General features: G+C 33.6%; 1 protein-coding gene across 6 annotated transcripts in view; it reads left to right on the forward strand.

Annotated features, from left to right (window-relative positions):
* CPEB2 (cytoplasmic polyadenylation element binding protein 2) overlaps nt 1–17,079 on the forward strand; it is a 68,588-nt gene that overhangs the window by 34,881 nt on the left and 16,628 nt on the right. For 2 of the 6 annotated variants that reach the window (XM_027545054.1, XM_027545057.1), the window contains 2 exons: nt 216–266; nt 7,667–7,690. The exons of 2 other annotated variants lie outside the window; for them this stretch is intronic. In XM_027545054.1, the coding sequence (XP_027400855.1) occupies nt 216–266; nt 7,667–7,690 (75 nt within the window). The remainder of the gene's footprint in view (nt 1–215; nt 267–7,666; nt 7,691–17,079) is intronic. 2 more of the 6 variants (XM_027545058.1, XM_027545055.1) reach the window with 1 other exon arrangement.

The raw sequence follows: 17,079 nt of genomic DNA on the forward strand, positions 1-17,079 counted from the left end.
ACATTGTGCTCTTATATTCTGAGAACTAAAGTTCACTGTTTTCAACTTCCAAAGATAGTTTCAGTTAATAAACTTTAAACATTAATTTTTTATTCCTGAAGAACTGTACTGTGCTCAGTAAATTTCTTCTCCTTACTCCCCTTCCTTTTTTTTTTTTTTTTTGCTTTTCAAATAGCTCCATAATCTTCAAACTTCCCTTTCCCATCTTTTTAAAGGTCGATTGAGCTATCCACATCCAGGAACTGACAATCTATTGATGTTAAATGGTAAGTTTTTATAAAAACATTTTATGTTTTCAATTGATGTATGTAAAGATGACTGAATACATGTTTCTCTAAACCTTCCCCATACATACAAGTTAATCATTTTATAAGTATAAAAATGAAGCTGCAACTTTTCCTGTATAGAAAATAGAATTAGGAGTTTGAGCATATTCTCACTGGCAAAGCAGCCATTGAAGTATATTTTTGACAGCATGATGTAATTCAATGTCTATGACTACGGAGGCAGTTCTGAGTTTAAATATCAGCTTTCCAGTTTATTGTATTAACTTGTCAAGTAACTTCCATGTGCCTTAGCTTCCCATCTGTGAAATGGGAATAGCAGTCTCAAAGTTCATTATGAGAATGAAATGAGATGCTATTTACAAAGTGTGTAGAAACTGTTATTATATATTATAACACTTGTGTTTATGTTCAACTAGGAAATATACTGGTGATTCTCTAAATATAGTATACTTAATTTATTCTAGTTAGAAAGTTTACACAGTGAATTTTACTCTCATGAAAAAGAATAAATAGACTTTCATTAAAGTTGTTTTCTTTCTGTTGGACAAATATTGCATTTGGAGTCACAGTACCTAGCACTTCCATGACTTTGGAGTAGACACGGCAGGATTAAAATACCCTTCGCAAAGGTTGCTTTTATTTATTTATTTGTTTTTTAATTTTAAAGATCACTTATTTATTGTAGAGTATGTTCAGGGGGCAGGTCTGAGAAGAGGGAAGGAGGATGAAGAAGGAATGGTAAAGATAGTATAGGACTTCCTTTAAAATACATAATTAATTGCTAGAGTGGCTTGACACTTCTTCAACTAAAGCTTTGCTGAAAAAAGTTGGCAATGAAGTTGAGAAACAAAGAGTGAAAAAACAGTGTGAAGCTAGACCATGTGAACTCCAGTGTTAAGTAAAAATTAATATTAAGTAAAGATGGAAAAATAGGAAGAAAGTCTAGGCTACCTAGGAGATAGTCAAGGTAGATAGGATTAAGGAATAAAAGAAGAATTGAAGAAGCAAAGTGTTAAGTGACGTGACAGATTGATTTGTTCAACATTTGACCCTTCTGTACTGAGCACCCACCACATGCTAGCCTAGTCTAATCACTGGTTTATTTATTCCTGAGGATCTTCCAGGATGGTTAGAAGTAGAATTGTCACAGTATTAACAGACTCTGCACTCTAGACTGAGATCATGTTCACGCCAGGCCTTACAGAGATCTAGCAGTCCATAGACTTTGACCATAAAGGCACTAAAAATTACATTCCAGGACCTCTTCATGCGGCCTTTTCTCTACCATGGAATTAACAAACCATATCATCATTTAAGCAGCTGGTCTCTGAATTCTAAATCTGTGATTGAAAATTACATTGTTGAAATTGAGTTTACAAAACAGAAAATAGATCATAATCTTTATTACTTTTATGGCTTGATGTATAAAATAATAACTTTAGGTAATGCTACATTTTTAATATGCTGATATCCTGACTTCCTTAAATTCTTTTGGAACAGTCTGTGTGGTAAATAAAGGTCATTCACATTTCTATTTTTAACTTCTAAGAAAAGCTATTCAGTTGAAAAGTGAATTTGCATATGTTTCACGTATTCTGTTAAAGTCTATCTGAAGGAAAGTGCTGTATGAGATAATTTGTTAGATCATTCACAGATGTTCTTAGACTGCTGAATACATAGTAAAATAGAATGATTCAGAAGTATATCGTAATCACAATAGAATGTGTTGGTTCTGTGTGAGCAGAGCTTAGTAGCCACACTGTTTTTACAGTTTATACTTTCGGTTGCACTAAACATTATTAAACTAATTGACTTCTTCAGTTGTCTAAAACCTTTATAAATAATCTAGATGTTGAGTGTTCCATCACATAGTAGACCTAGTCATATTTTATTAAATATATATTTTCAAAAAAAAAATCATGTCCTGTGAATAGATGAAAGAGTTGGATTTGTTTGGAGAATAATAAATTTAAGGCAGGCAGGAGTTACATCTTATGGACAAATCTGTTTTTATTTTTTATGTTAGCATCCTTTACAGAATTCCATTTTAGAGTTATAGTACATACTCAGTACAGTAAGCCATCCTGGAAATTCTGAACTTCTGACAAGGGACTAGGGGAGAAAAATGATGATGAATCTAGGACATCAGAAGTGTTTAGGCTAGTAGAAACAACTGGATCCAGAGAGGAAAAAAGAATGCTTTGCTTATCTGGGATCCTTGGTTAAGAGGAAAAGCAAGGGCAGAAAATAGGGTATATTTATAGGGTAAGAAAGTATTAAATGTTAAGAATGTAGGGTTTTTTGTAGATGTCAAGGTTATTGAAGAGAGAAGTGAGAATTAAGGGATATTAATATCAAACTTCTGCCTACACTGAGTTATTATGAAATATTATTGATGGATTAAAGAAATTATAGCATTTCAGTACATCGACCTGCTTTTTAAATTGTTGCTCTTTTTAGTTTGTCACAAATTTAACTCACCATTAGGCAACTGATTTAGTAATATTATTTAACCAACAAGCATAGCTGATATTATTGATCTTTAAAATCAATATTGGTAATAAATTCTACATCAGTATTACTTCCATGTGGTGGTTTAGCAATAGTTGGCAGTGGTTGGAATTACAGACTCTGGAGCCAGGTTATCTGGGTTTAAACCAGAGTTTGCTATTTCTAACTGTGTGACCTTGGGCAGTTTACCAAACTTCCCTTTGTCTCTGAGTCCTCACGTGTAAAAGAGACACAGCATTCTGCCTGCCTCAGAAGGATCTTGTGAGAAGTGAGTGATTTCATTCACATGAAGTATTTAGAACGGTTCCTGACAGTAAAAGTCGGTTATGGTAATGGGTGGTAACAGTGACAGAATGACTTTGAAAGAGTAAAAATCATGTCTTGTGCATAAATGAAGAAGCTGGATCTGTTTGGGGAATATAAAATTAAGAGAAGACATAACTGGAATTTTCAGGTGTTTGAAGGAAGTTATTTATAGTGGACAAAGACTTACGTTACTTCAGAAAGCCTGACTAGAACCATTTGGAAGAAGCTCAAAGTTGGGAGTCAACAAAAGTAAAATGATTCCTCAAGCAGTGTTTCTCAAGTGTGATACACTCACCCTTTGTGGTACCCAAGATGACTTTTGATGGTTCACAAATGCACATTAAAATAAACACACGCCTATTACAGTTTAAGATCATTCCTTAGCTAATGCAGTACTGGCAGAAATCTGTGATGTTCTAGTGGTGCTAGGCTTGAGTCCATTAAAAGATAATACATAAACTCAGGCCTAGGGGTTATGAAGATAAGGCAGACGATGTAAAGGTTTTGTGATTCTACCTTCCTGAGTAATTAGCATGATAGCTAAACATGTAAATACTCCTTTTAAATAAGGGATAATAAAGGATACATGGGGACTGGAGTAAAGGTCAGGAAGTTGGTCAAAATAGGTGAAACTCTGAAGTACCCCTGGCAAATCCGTTAACTCTGAGCCTCTGTTTACTCAGATATAGAAAAAGTTATAATCCCATACCTATATGTCTCGTGAAGTCGTTCTTTAGATTTTTTTTAACAGATTTTAACAGCAAAAAATGTCATAGAATATAACTGCAAATAGGCTCCTACAATAGACTGTGTTCCTCAATTCAGTTAGAAATCCAGTTGACTAGTGAACACTGCCACTATTGAATAATTCAGATATTGTAGAAGAGTCTAGCTTTAACATCTAGAAATACCTTAGGGAAGTTGCATTATATAGCAATGGGTAGATTGTCTAAAAACCAAAGGTTTTACTGGCTGATGTTAGAATGACAGCTTTAATGTTTGTATTTCTAAATGTATAAATCTTATATTTTTAATTAACAATAGTGAAAAAAAATATTTTCTAGAAGTAATACAAAATGGTGCATCATTGGAGTATTTGTTTCTATTACTGTACACCCTTCACATGTCTCCCAAGAAAAATAGCTTACATTTTTATTAGTACATGTGATTTTTCAAAAGGGGAACAGAGCAGAAGTGTGGGGAGGGGGTTAGCAAGCTGGTTTGAAATTCAGATTTATTGTGATTAACCACATACAGCCATGTTTGTAATCAAGAGCTTGTTCTATTTTAGGAGGAAATAATGTGTATCTTTTAATTAAGAAAATGTACTCAGTAATGAAATTGTCTTAAGTATATTCAGTCATGAAAATAGGAATCTTGAGTATGCAATCAGTTCTTTTTTGATGCTGATGGAAGTGAAGTAGATCATAGCAGATTTATTTTGGATCTTGAAAAGGATTGTGATCGGGGGGGATAATGTCTTTAGCTTCACACCAAGAAAATGTTAACCTTTAAATGTATTTCCAGCTGATTTGGTATGACCTGTCCCTTCCTCCAATTGCAGTAATTCAGGTACCACAGACTGTTGCTGAGAGTAAATACCTAAGGGCACAAAGGTCCTAAGGAGAAGGCTAGAATTATCCTGTTTCTTTTTAAGTAGCTGCAGGTTAGGATCTAAACAGATTATTGGGAACCAGGACCCAAACTGTAACATCCCTTGTATAGGAAGGATCTTCAGGCTTTTCTCACGTCCTTATTACCTTCATTGAAAACAAAGAAATATGTATGTGTGTGTCTATACTATATATTGTAACACACATACATACATATATACATATGTATATACAAACGTATGTTAAATAGCCAGTTCCTCACTTTTTTATGATGCTTTATAAATCTATGTACCTGAAATTTAATACTCTAAGTACAGTGTTTTTATACTACAAATTATTTGCCTTTTTTTCCCTCTAAATCATATTCTAAATGAGTTTGGGAGGGGCATACTGCTTAAAGAAGTCTGTTTTAATTAAAACATAATGATTACTAGATGTGTAATGATTTTCTTTTCTCACTGAGGATTTCTGATAATTCTGATTTGGTTACAGTGGAACATATCCATGAAATTCACATAGAAATATTAGTAGGAAAGTTGAGTACACACACCATTGGTTAGCATAATGGTAGGAGATTGGTTATTTCCCTGACAGGGAGTAGGGAATGTTTCACATGGTTTAGCTTCATCTGCAGTCAGTTCTATTTTTGGTAATGTAGAGACTTGGAATCTGAGAGTTGTCCAAGAAATAAGGGCAATAGCTCTTTACAGGATTCTAAAATTCCTCAGGTATGAGATAGTTGGAGAAACTTTCTAAGTAATGTGTTCAAGCCTAGAAATGAGACGAAACCTAAGATGCTGTGAACATTTATACATATTTTCACTATTTTAATGTTGACTAGCCTTAGCTAAGAACATAAAAACTAAGACCATAAACTGGTTATGATGTCATTAATTTTCTCAATAGATCATGAATTATGTTGTACAGTTGCTAAGTCATGTCTGACTCTTTGTGACCCATGGACTGGAGTGCCCCAGTCTTCCCTGTCCTTCACTATTTCCTAGAGTTCGTACATTATTACTTAATCATAACTTTATAATATGACTTTAAATTTGATGAAAAGTTTTATTTTCTTTTGAATATTTGACCCTCTACAACCATGAATGAAATTCCCCAAAGCAAATTTATATTAGATTAATGCCTTTAGATAAGCAGGAAGTCCAACTTTTGATTTAAGCTGTGAAGTGCTTTGGGGCCTATTGACCACTTTGATGCTGAATACAATTATAAAGACTTCAGGGAATTCATCCTTCCATAGCCTGTTCTTGATAACTCCTTTTATAATTCCTAGTGTCTGATTTTCCATAGTTGACCGTCAGTCTCTTTGAGACCTTTTGTTTTTCTTAAGGATTACATGTCTCAGAAGACCTAGATGACAAAATTCCAAATGCCACTTCTACCACTACCCTCACCCGAAACTAATATATAGATCAGTTAAGCTATATATTAATATAATCTGTATATATACATAAACACACACAGAGGTAAGCTATATATAAATGTGTATATAGGTGAGGTAAATCTGCCAGGTTTTGAGCTAACTGGAGCTCATGGACAGGTTAAGTCTGCATTTATAGAAGACAACAGTTTGTACATAGAGTATACATTAAGTAAAGACAGTAAAATGCAGGGATGTTAATGAAGTTACTTTATATAAAAGACTAATACAAACCTTACATTTACTGACTTATTTCTTGAAATAAAAACGATTAAGACTTTTCAGGTTTGGTTCTCCCCTTTTTATTATAGGGGAACTAAGACTGTAGCCCCACCCTGTAGACACACTTCTTTATATTAAAGCCTTAGTATAATTTTTTTTAATTTTGTAAAATCTCTACAATAGAATGTGTTTAATGATGTAAAATGTTTTCCTTTGATCTTTAAATTTCATACCTTTGGAGAGACTACATTTCTGACAACCTTTAATATATATTTTGACTTGAAATTTTTCAATAACAGATTTTTCCCAGACCTAAAAAAAATCAATGAATATGAATTAAGATTTTGATTTTGATAGTCATTTTTGGTTTACTGCTAATTCTAGAGTAGAAATACTCATAGTATACTCAGATTTGGGAGCTAAGTTATTTAAAAACAAGTTGTAGATTTTATCAAACTGATACTCTTATGAAAAATAAATTGCAGTGTTTTTTCTCCATGAGGAATCGGTAAACTGCTAGTAACATAGGTTGAAATACTTTCTGCTTTACACTGTTAAAGGTTTAACATATGTACTGTTCTTTGAAGATACTAATAATAGTTCGTATCGGAATCCCTCTTACTCCAGATGTGGAGACAATAAACACTTAGCTGTTATAAAATGTACCAGAAAGATTGAAAGCATCATTAGTCTGTCATTGATCATTTCTTCACTTAAGCAAGTTTGAACATGAGTCTTGTATTCTGTCTATCTAAGCTCTGTAAACTTAAGCGGACCAGTTCAGTATTGTTTTATTTTTTCACTCTTATGTGTCTTCCAGTTATTTTTCCATGCAGGGCTTTGCATAAAAAGTGATGTTGACCTGAATTACTAGTTGGACATTATATGCTGTGTCACTTTCTATAATAAGTAGAAAAGTAAGGATTCAATTCAAGTTGTCTTCATTGGGAAAAATATTTTGGATGCTATTTAACCATAAAGTGTTACATATTCCTATCCCAATTAGATGAAACAAATATACTTATTCATGAGTTTTAACATAATTGAGAATAACTTTTGTATTTCCAGTTAATTTCACAGTTTTTATATGGTTCAGATGGCACATAAAAGAGTGCTTTGTAAATATTAAAATACCATGCACATGTTGTGTGATGATATTGAGGTAGCTCTTAAGACAAAGTAGTTCTAATTTCCAGATGCCCACATAGCTTTCCATGTCATAAATGTTTGTTTATGTGGGCTTATTTTTAGTTCTGACATTTTACAATTTGTCCTTTGTTTACATGCAGCGAGGAGTTATGGGCGAAGACGAGGTAATTCATTTCTGTTTGCTATGGTATAACTGTTTCTAATTGGGTTTTACTGATCAATGTTGTAATTATTCCAGATTTATTATGCAATGTCTGGAAACTCACTGAAAAATTGTGTTTTGATTTGCACACTTACTTGTCCAAGTTTTGAACCCTAAATAGCTTAACCTTTAAGGTACATTTTCATACTAATATGGTTATTTAATAAATTTTTCCATTATAAATGTCTAGATTTTAACTTTTTAAAGTCATTTGTGTATCTTTTAAGATAAACCTTCTGTTTATAGTGTTTTAAGAGATGTGTTTTATAGATACTACTGAAGGTGACATGAAATATGAATTTTCTGCTCTCTCAATCTGTAACTGATTGTCTTCTCTATGGTATATAATTTATAGCTCTAGTTTATTAGTTTTATGTTTGATCCAGTTGAACATGGCCAATACCAAACAGATTACTATTAACACTGATATATAGAAATCATGTTGCTCATATTTCTCTGGGTCTTAAAATAATCCTTTCTTTCTCTGTCTTAACACCACACACACATGCACTTTCTCTCTCTTGTCTCTCTCTCACACATACACATACTTTCTCTCTCGCACAAGAGTCTTCCCCTTTGGGTTCTTGTTTTCTTAAGGAAAAGACTAGGACTATGCAGCGCTGCTCTGTTCAGCTTCCTAGGAAAGCAGCTAACATTTTCTGTGGCTTAAACTTTGTTTTTCTTTTTCATGTGCAGAAATTGATAGGAAGAAAAGTAGATGTGATGATGGGATGAGAAGAAGCAAAAGTAACTTTACAATAGATTATCTTCTAGTGATGAATAGCCATACTACTTATGTGGTTATGATAAGTGCCAGTAACCGTAGTACTCATGGAAAAGGATTTTCCTTAGCTTGTAAACTCTTCCTTGAGCCATGGAGGATAGATAGTAATAACAGTGCCTTTTGATCAATTTTATGTATGTGTGCCAGCGCTTCAAATTCTTTTTATCTAGTCATGAGTGTGTTACTTTGAAGACAAACATGCAAAACTGTCACCATTGACGACAGAAACTAGTACTTTATACATGTCAGTAGTATTTCCAGTTTTGTATTTCAACGTTGTCTGAATTTAACTTCATTTTCAGAATCTAGTTTCTTGAAATGCTTCACTGACTGTCTTGGTTCTTTATTTTTCTAACTAAAAAATTAAGAGGATTTGGAGACTAATGACTTAGAAAACTGAAGCTGAATAACTTTCTAGAGATTGTTACTAGCAGCTGAGAAGAGGAGAAAAATTGAGAATTTTAGTACCTATTTTCAGTTCTATGGACTATCTTATTTCACTGTGGTATTTTAATATGGAAATTTCATTGTCTTGAAAAAAGCCCATTTACCAATCTGTGTTTTTAGGTATTTTTGAAACTGTAGAGCAATTTAGGATTCTTGTCTTTTTATACACGTTTCATCTTTTAATCTTAGTGTGATTTATACACCTGATTTGGTATACTCCAGTATAAATGTCATAATCTAGGAAGTTCTTCAAAACAAGGTATAGGAAAATCATGCTGTTTATCTTCTTTTATCTTAATTTAATCATTGTAGACTGTGACTATATTAAGAAAAAACAAAAATTTGTGCTTTACTCAAATATCTCTGTCCTCTGGGAGCCACAAAGACTTCTACTTCAGAGCTACCTCCCAGCATTGAAAGAAAGAAGACTCTCACTTGGTTTAAAGGCTTTTGGTAGAAGCCTTCTGTAGCACAGAGCTGACAGTTGTTATACTTACTTGGCTTAGTTTAGCAGGAGCTGGAGTGAGGCGGGTAGGGCATGGTGGTGGATAACTTTTCCTCTCACGTTGTATAGCATTAAGTAATTTTTCTAGTTGTTCCTCCTAGGAGTCTGCTTTTAAAATTTTAAATTTGATAGTCAGATGAAAATATCCTGTGATAAAGCAGAATGGAAAAGAATATGAAAAAGAAAAATATATATATGTGTATATATACACACACACACATATATGTATAACTGAGTCACTTTGCTGTACAACAGAAAATTAACACATTGTAAATCAACTATACTTCAGTAAATTTTTTTTAAAATATACCCATTAGAAATAACTATTGAGAGGTCTTATTTGAGTTTGAAAGTACTTTTAACACAGTAAGTAATAAAATATATTAAAAAAAACAAGCACATACTAAAGGAGTGACTCAACAAGTAGCCTGGCTTTCTTCCTATTTTCTATTCACTGTTTCCTCTTCCTATGCTAGATGTTATAGCAGTATCACACTGATAACCTTTTAACTATCAAAGATTGCTTTTATGGGTTTCATATTTTAGATTTGGTCCATCAAAGGAAGTCCATTTATTTAGTCATTTTTCTTTTCTAAAAAAAAAACTCTCATGTGCATCAGATCTGTTGATGTGGAATGTGTGACAGTTGAGCTGATACAATTTTGGCCAAAAAATAAGACATTGCTGTTTACCAGTGTGTGGTGGATGGACAGTATTATTTTCACAAGCATTTTGACTTTATAGTCTAGTTTAAGAAGAACTATTTTTTTCTTCTTTTATCACTTTTGACTCACCTTTAAGCTCAGGCACAGAGTAGCTGTTTTCATTTAAAAGATTTCCCACTTGAGTGTAGTAAAAACTAAATTACTACCAAAATGAATGTGTATATTTTAATATCTTTAGTAATGTCAATATAAGAACTTTAAATCAAACTGACTGTGGATACTAATATATGAAATATACCTTAGGAATAATCAAAATTTAAATATGCTAAAAGTGATTAAGAAAAGCAAAGATTTCTTCCCCTGCTTTTCGTTTGTATCCTGCCCCTCAGTTCACTTCAGTTGTTCAGTCGTGCCTGACTCTTTGCGACCCCATGGACCGCAGCACTCCAGGCCTCCCTGTCCATCACCAACTCCTGGAATTCACTCAAACTCACGTCCATCGAGTCGGTGATGCCATCCAGCCATCTCATCCTTGATCGTCCCCTTCTCCTCCTGCCCCCAATCCCTCCCAGCATCAGGGTCTTTTCCAATGAGTCAACTCTTCGCATGAGTTGGCCAAAGTACTGGAGTTTCAGCTTAAGCATCATTCCTTCCAAAGAACACCCAGGGCTGATCTCCTTTAACTAAGATGGACTGTTTGGATCTCCTTGTAGTCCAAGGGACTCTCAAGAGTCTTCTCCAACACCACAGTTCCAAAGCATCAATTCTTCGGCGTTCGGCTTTCTTCACAGTCCAACTCTCACATCCATACATGACCACTGGAAAAACCATAGCCTTGACTAGACAGACCTTTGTTGGCAAAGTACTCCTATGTATTTCTGTACCCTGGGAGCCATAAAAAGTTCTACTACAGTGCTGCCTGAGGGCCAGGATTAGAAAGGAGAAAGACTCTTAATGTCTATCTTATATTTTCCATGTTTATTTCATTCAGAGAGTGAACATATTGGTCTGAGCTTGGAGTAGGTTTGGAGGTTGTGAAAGAAGTATGAAGTGTAACTTAAGCACTATCTCTCAATCTGAAATATTTCTGTTACTTCAGCCTATCCTTTTAATACAATAATAGGTACAGGATTAAAATGCTGCTCTACTCCAGTGGAGTAAAAATATATAGAATTATGTTAAATAACAGAAATAAAGAATCTATTTTAGTTAGTGAAACTAAAAACCACAAAGCAGTCTCTTCTAGCAGGCAAGCCCAAAGCTTTACTCAGTAGATTTTAGTATATTACATATGAAATGGGAAGATGGGAGAAATACTTGTAAAGGGAATAAAATTACAGAGCTTTAATTAGAGTGGTTGGATTTGTTCATACTGGTATATAGCCATTCATATTCTTGTGCCATAATGAATAAGTATTAATAATACATTATACTTAAAATACTGCTTAAAAATTGATCCAGGATTTTCTGTGATTAGATTTAATTTGAACTCATTTGACTCTTTAACAGTCTTGTAAAATAGCCAGAGTAAGTATATACTCCCTAACATCACTACTACCAAATCCTCTCATTACGACATAAAGGCTGACAATTTTCATCTTTGATAACTACTTTTTTCACCTTTTTATTGAATTATAATTTGCATGCAGTAGTATTGTAGAAGGAAATGGCAACCCACTCCAATATTCTTGCCTGGGAAATCCCCTGGACAGAAGGAGTCTGGCGGGCTGCATTCCATGGGGTCACAAGAGTTGGACATGACTTAGCATCTAAGCAGCAGCAGCATACAATATTACACTAGTTTTAGATGCACAGCATGGTAATTCAGTATTTTATGGAAAATGATCACCATGGTAAGTCTAGTAACCATCTGTTACCATACAAAATTATTACAGTATTATTAGCTATATTCCCTATGCTGTCCATTATTGATACATCTCTATGTATAAACTGGAAATTTAAACCTCCTTATTCCTTTTACCTATTTCTATTTCGTTTATTCCACCTTCCTCCTCTCTGGCAACCTCCAGTTTATTCTTTGTATCTGAATATGTTTCTGTTTTGTTTGTGTATTCATGTTGTTTTTCAGATTACACATATAAGTAAAATCATACAGTATCTTTCTTTGATTTATTTCATTTAATGTAATTAATACCTTCTAGGTCATCTGTGTTAGTGCACATTGTAAGATTTCATCTTTTTAATGGCTGAGTAATATTCCAACAACATTGCATGAGTTGCCTTTTCTTCACATCCGTGCCAACACTTGTTACTTCTTGCCCTTTTGTTATAGCCATTCTGACAGGAGTGAGTTGGCATCTCTTTGTGGTTTACCTAATAATTAATGATGTTGAGTATCTTTTTGTGTGTCTTTTGGCTATCTGGATGTCATCTCTGGAAAAAAGGCCAATTCAGGTCCTCTGCTTATTTTAAAATTTTGTTGTTGTTGATACTGTGTTGTGTAAGTTCTTTATATGTTTTGGTATCAACCCCTTACTATCATCTGTAGATGTCATCTCCCATTCAGTTGATTGCTTTTTCATTTTGTTGATTTCCTTCACTGTGCAAAGCTTTTCATCATTTGATGTAGTCCCATTTATTTATTTTTGCTTTTGGTGTCTTTGCCTGAGGAGACATATTCAAAGAAATATATTGCCTAAACCAGAGTCAGAGAGCTTACTGTCTATGTTTTCTTGTAGGAGTTTTAGGTCTTATATTTAAGTCTTTAATCAATTTTGACTATTTTTTTGCATATGGTGTGAGAAAGTAATCCAGTTTCATTCTTTTTGTGTAGCTATTCCATTTTCCCAGCACTGTTTTTTGAAGAGCCTGTCTTTTCCCCTTGTGTGTTGTTGCCTTCTTTGATTGATCATGAGCATGTCGGTTTATTTCTGAGCTTTGTTTTCTGTTCCACTGATCTGTGTGTCCTTTCTGTGTCAGTACCATACTGTTATTACTCTAGCTTGGTTGTATAGTTTAAAATCAAGAAGCCTGATACCTCAAGCTTTGTTCTTCTTTCTCAAGACTGCTTTGGCTATTCAAAGTTTTGTTTTTGATTTTGGGGGGGTTCTATGCAAATTTTAGAATCATTTGTTCTAATCATGTGGAAAATGCCTTTAGTATCTTAATAGGGAGTGCATTGAATCTGTAGATTGCTTTGAATAGTATGGAAATTTTAACTATCACTTCTAATCCATGACAACAGTCTATTTTTCCACTTATTTCTGTCATCTTAAATTTCTTTAGCACCTTACAGTTTTTAGAGTATAGGTCTTTCACCTCCTTAGTTAAGTTTGTTCATTTGTATTTTATTCTTTTTTATGTGATTATAAATGGGATTAGTTTCTTATTTTCTCTTTCTGATAGTTTATTAGTGTGAACTCAATTTTAACCCAAATATATTATGTCTAGCAATTAGTTTACAAAGACATATAGGGTACTAAGTTTTAACTGATGTTTTAAAAATTAAATATCTTATTCCCTGTGAGAAAGGACAAACCTATTATTGGGGCAAAACATTTTTAAGTAATAAATATAGCTCCTGTCTTAGTTCTTTGGAGAAACATTCCGGATAGTGATTCTATCTAATTCCACAGGTGGTGCTTGAGAGAGATCAGTTCCAGACCTATTTCTGTTGTTTTGAAAGTTTTTTTTAATCCTTGCATATGAAATAAAATTCATGCCATCACACTGGTGGGTTATTTAACCCAGTGGAGTGGCTGCTAGGATCTTGAGGCATTGGAGGAATATTCTTTGTTAATAATAATACTTTGTTTTGCATTTGCTTTAATTTTTAAACCAACAATCAATAAATAAAAGTACAGGATATACATTAAAATCAAAGAACCATGCTTACCTTTAAACTATAAATTGACTAATTTTTTGCACAAATACTTTGTTTTCCTCTCCTGCCTGTCCCTGCTGTGTTTCTGTGTTGGGAAATGTCTTTATTCTGGGCATCCAGAATAAGGCTACAGTCTGAAAAGCAAAGTATAATGATTAATTTTGGGCATATTAGCATAGCCACCAGTGTCAAAGTTAGTAATTGCCCATTACTTCTCTAACTGCATCCATCTGTGCTACACATACACCTGCACACGTAAGAGGACCAGATATTGAGGAGTAACTGTCAGTCATACAAGCATATATGTAAGTTTGTCTTTAGTTCTGTCTTCAGTTTAAGGATGCTCATAGTAGAGTTTTTATTATTGCTTGTATAGAACAGCAGTTTTTATATGGATATAGAGAAGTTACATGCATTCTCTAATGATTTTTTAAAAAATACTTTAAAGTGAGTAATTTGAATCATGATTGTATGGGTATGTGTTAGTCGCTCAGTCATGTCCGACTCTTTACAACTCCATGGACTCTGCCAGACTTCTCTGTCCATGAAATTCTCCAGGCAAGAATACTGGAATGGGAAGCCATCTCCTCCTCCAGGGGATCTTCCCAACTCAGGAATCAAACCCAGGTCTCCTGCTTTGTAGGCAGATTCTTTACCATCTGAGCCACCTGGGAAGCCCCAAAGGATCATGAAATCATGATGCACATCATAAATGAGGCTCACATTTGTGGTGGCTGCAGTTTTTCTCACTACAAAATCTTTGCTGATTTCCTGGTTTTGGAGAAGGTGTACTTTTGAGTCCTGTTTACAGGAATATGCATTCTGTTATGTTGCTTTCATCTTGAAAGGAGATCTTGGTGACCTGTTGAATAGGCCTGGCAACATAGAGGCCATCTCACACTCTTTCACTGGCAGTGATTGGCCAACGTTGTGTAGTCCTATTTTTCTCTTTCATCTCTTATTGCTTCTATCTATAATATTTATTGTAACTACCATAGTTACTTTTTAAAATTTTATTGTACATTTTAGGTATCTTAGTGTAAGCTAATTTGCTTGCATTTGTGTTTGTAAGTAGAGCTTTTCCTAACTTATTTTATAACCCTGATACTAAAATCTGACAAGAATATTATAAGAAAACTGTATACCAGTATCCCTCATGAAATAAAGGTAAAAATTCTAAAGAAAATATTGATAGACTGAATCCAGAAATTTATAGAAATGGAAAATGTATCATGATTAAGTGGGATTTATCCCAGAAATGTAAGATTGACATTTGAAAATCAGTTACTATAATTCACCACATAAACAGAAGGAATTAGAAATACCATGCATATGTGCATGCCGTAGAAATACCACAGATATAGAAAGCATATCTGATAACATTCAGCAGCTATTCATGATTTAAAAAACCTCTGAGGAAACTAGGAATAGATGGGAATTTCCTCAGTCTGTTAAAAACCATACATTTTGTGTTGATTGATGTCTGCTTTTTCATACTTAGTATTGGTAATTTTAGTTTTCTTTTTTTATTCTTTCTTAGAAAGTATTTTTGAAGTACATGGAAGGCATAATTATTTAGTGGTTCTTCTTTTATAGTCATGTTAATTTGGGTTACAGGGAAGGATAATTGGAAAGATGAAAAACAGTATTTTGGTTGATGATACATGTTTAGTTAACTCCTCTTTTAAATGAGTATTTAACTCTAGAGCTTTTATGGCTTCTAGAAGGAAAGTGGTCGTGATTTCCCAGCAATAAAGATTATCATGAGTATGGCCAGTATATGACATATTCCCAGCCTTTTCATTGTATCTTCTGTTCACCTGAACTTTGGTTAATAGATTTGAGACATAGATTACACTTAGATCTTTGATAGTTACTATATTAACTGCGGTATTTTAGACAGTATCTATAGTTAGAATACTATAGTTAGTAATGCAGAATAGGGCTTCCCTTGTGGCTCAGCTGGTAAAAAAAATCTGCCTGCAATGCCGGAGACTTGGGTTCGATCCTTGGGTTGGGAATATTCCCCTGGAGAAGGGAAAGGCTGCCCACTCCAGTATTCTGGTCTGGAGAATACAGAAAAATTCATTAGTATATAATGAGTATACTTAAAATATTATAGTTAAGAGAAAAATTTTAAGTCATTTTGGGTCACCTCTCTGGTATTGCTTATATAGTGATTTTCTTTATCACTGCATTCAGTATTTCTGTTTTAAGTATTGGCATGTCTGAAATAAGTATAAAATTTGGATTTATCGTTTTAATCAAAAACTAAATATTGAGGTTGTTTCTCTACCTCATCTTATTCTTCTTAAAATACAGAATTATTCATTTAAAGTCCAACCATAGAAAGTTGAACTAGTTATTCATAACTAATATTACTTGTGATGGTTCTTGATGAGGTTCTCTTTAAGGAAAATAGTTTCATTTTGAAGAGCTTTCTTTCTATTGATCACAAGGAATATTGACATTTGTTTTTCATGGTCTTTATTCCTGATAGCAAAGGTATTGGGAAAGTTAAATATTCATAGACTTACTCAGTGAACATGGGTATATTTCAGAACACCTTGTTAAGTTGAATTTGAATATGCAGAATAATTTGTTTCCTATACCAAATATGATCTTTCCCCCTATTTTTGATCTTATAAAATTAAAATTCTTATTTCTGACATCTAGCTAGCTATAGCTCACAGACATGTCACCCCCTCCTCAGCCCAACAACCCCAGTTCTATGCAGGCCATCACATTTCAGACTGTCTTTGTTATATCATTTGCATCATTATGTACCATACTTTTCAAGATGATAGCACATTAATGACACTTTATATTGAATATTTATAGTTTATATTAAGACATACTACAGATTATATGCATTTTCTCCTCATTTAAAAAATCCTTTACTGCATCTTGAAGGAAAAAAAAAAAAACCTTGCCTACATCCTTATTTTCTTTTTCTTTCTGTAATAAACTTCTTCAATGTCTGTACTTCACAAAACTCTACCAGCAGCTTTACTAATGCTACTGCCTTCAAAGATCATGCATGTCTTCAACTTGTCATTTTTCTCAAATCATTATCTTAACATCTCACATTGTTCCTTCATTGCTT

This window comes from Bos indicus x Bos taurus, chromosome 6 (genome assembly GCF_003369695.1).
Source record: "Bos indicus x Bos taurus breed Angus x Brahman F1 hybrid chromosome 6, Bos_hybrid_MaternalHap_v2.0, whole genome shotgun sequence".
In the NCBI taxonomy this organism is placed as follows: Eukaryota; Metazoa; Chordata; class Mammalia; order Artiodactyla; family Bovidae; genus Bos; species Bos indicus x Bos taurus.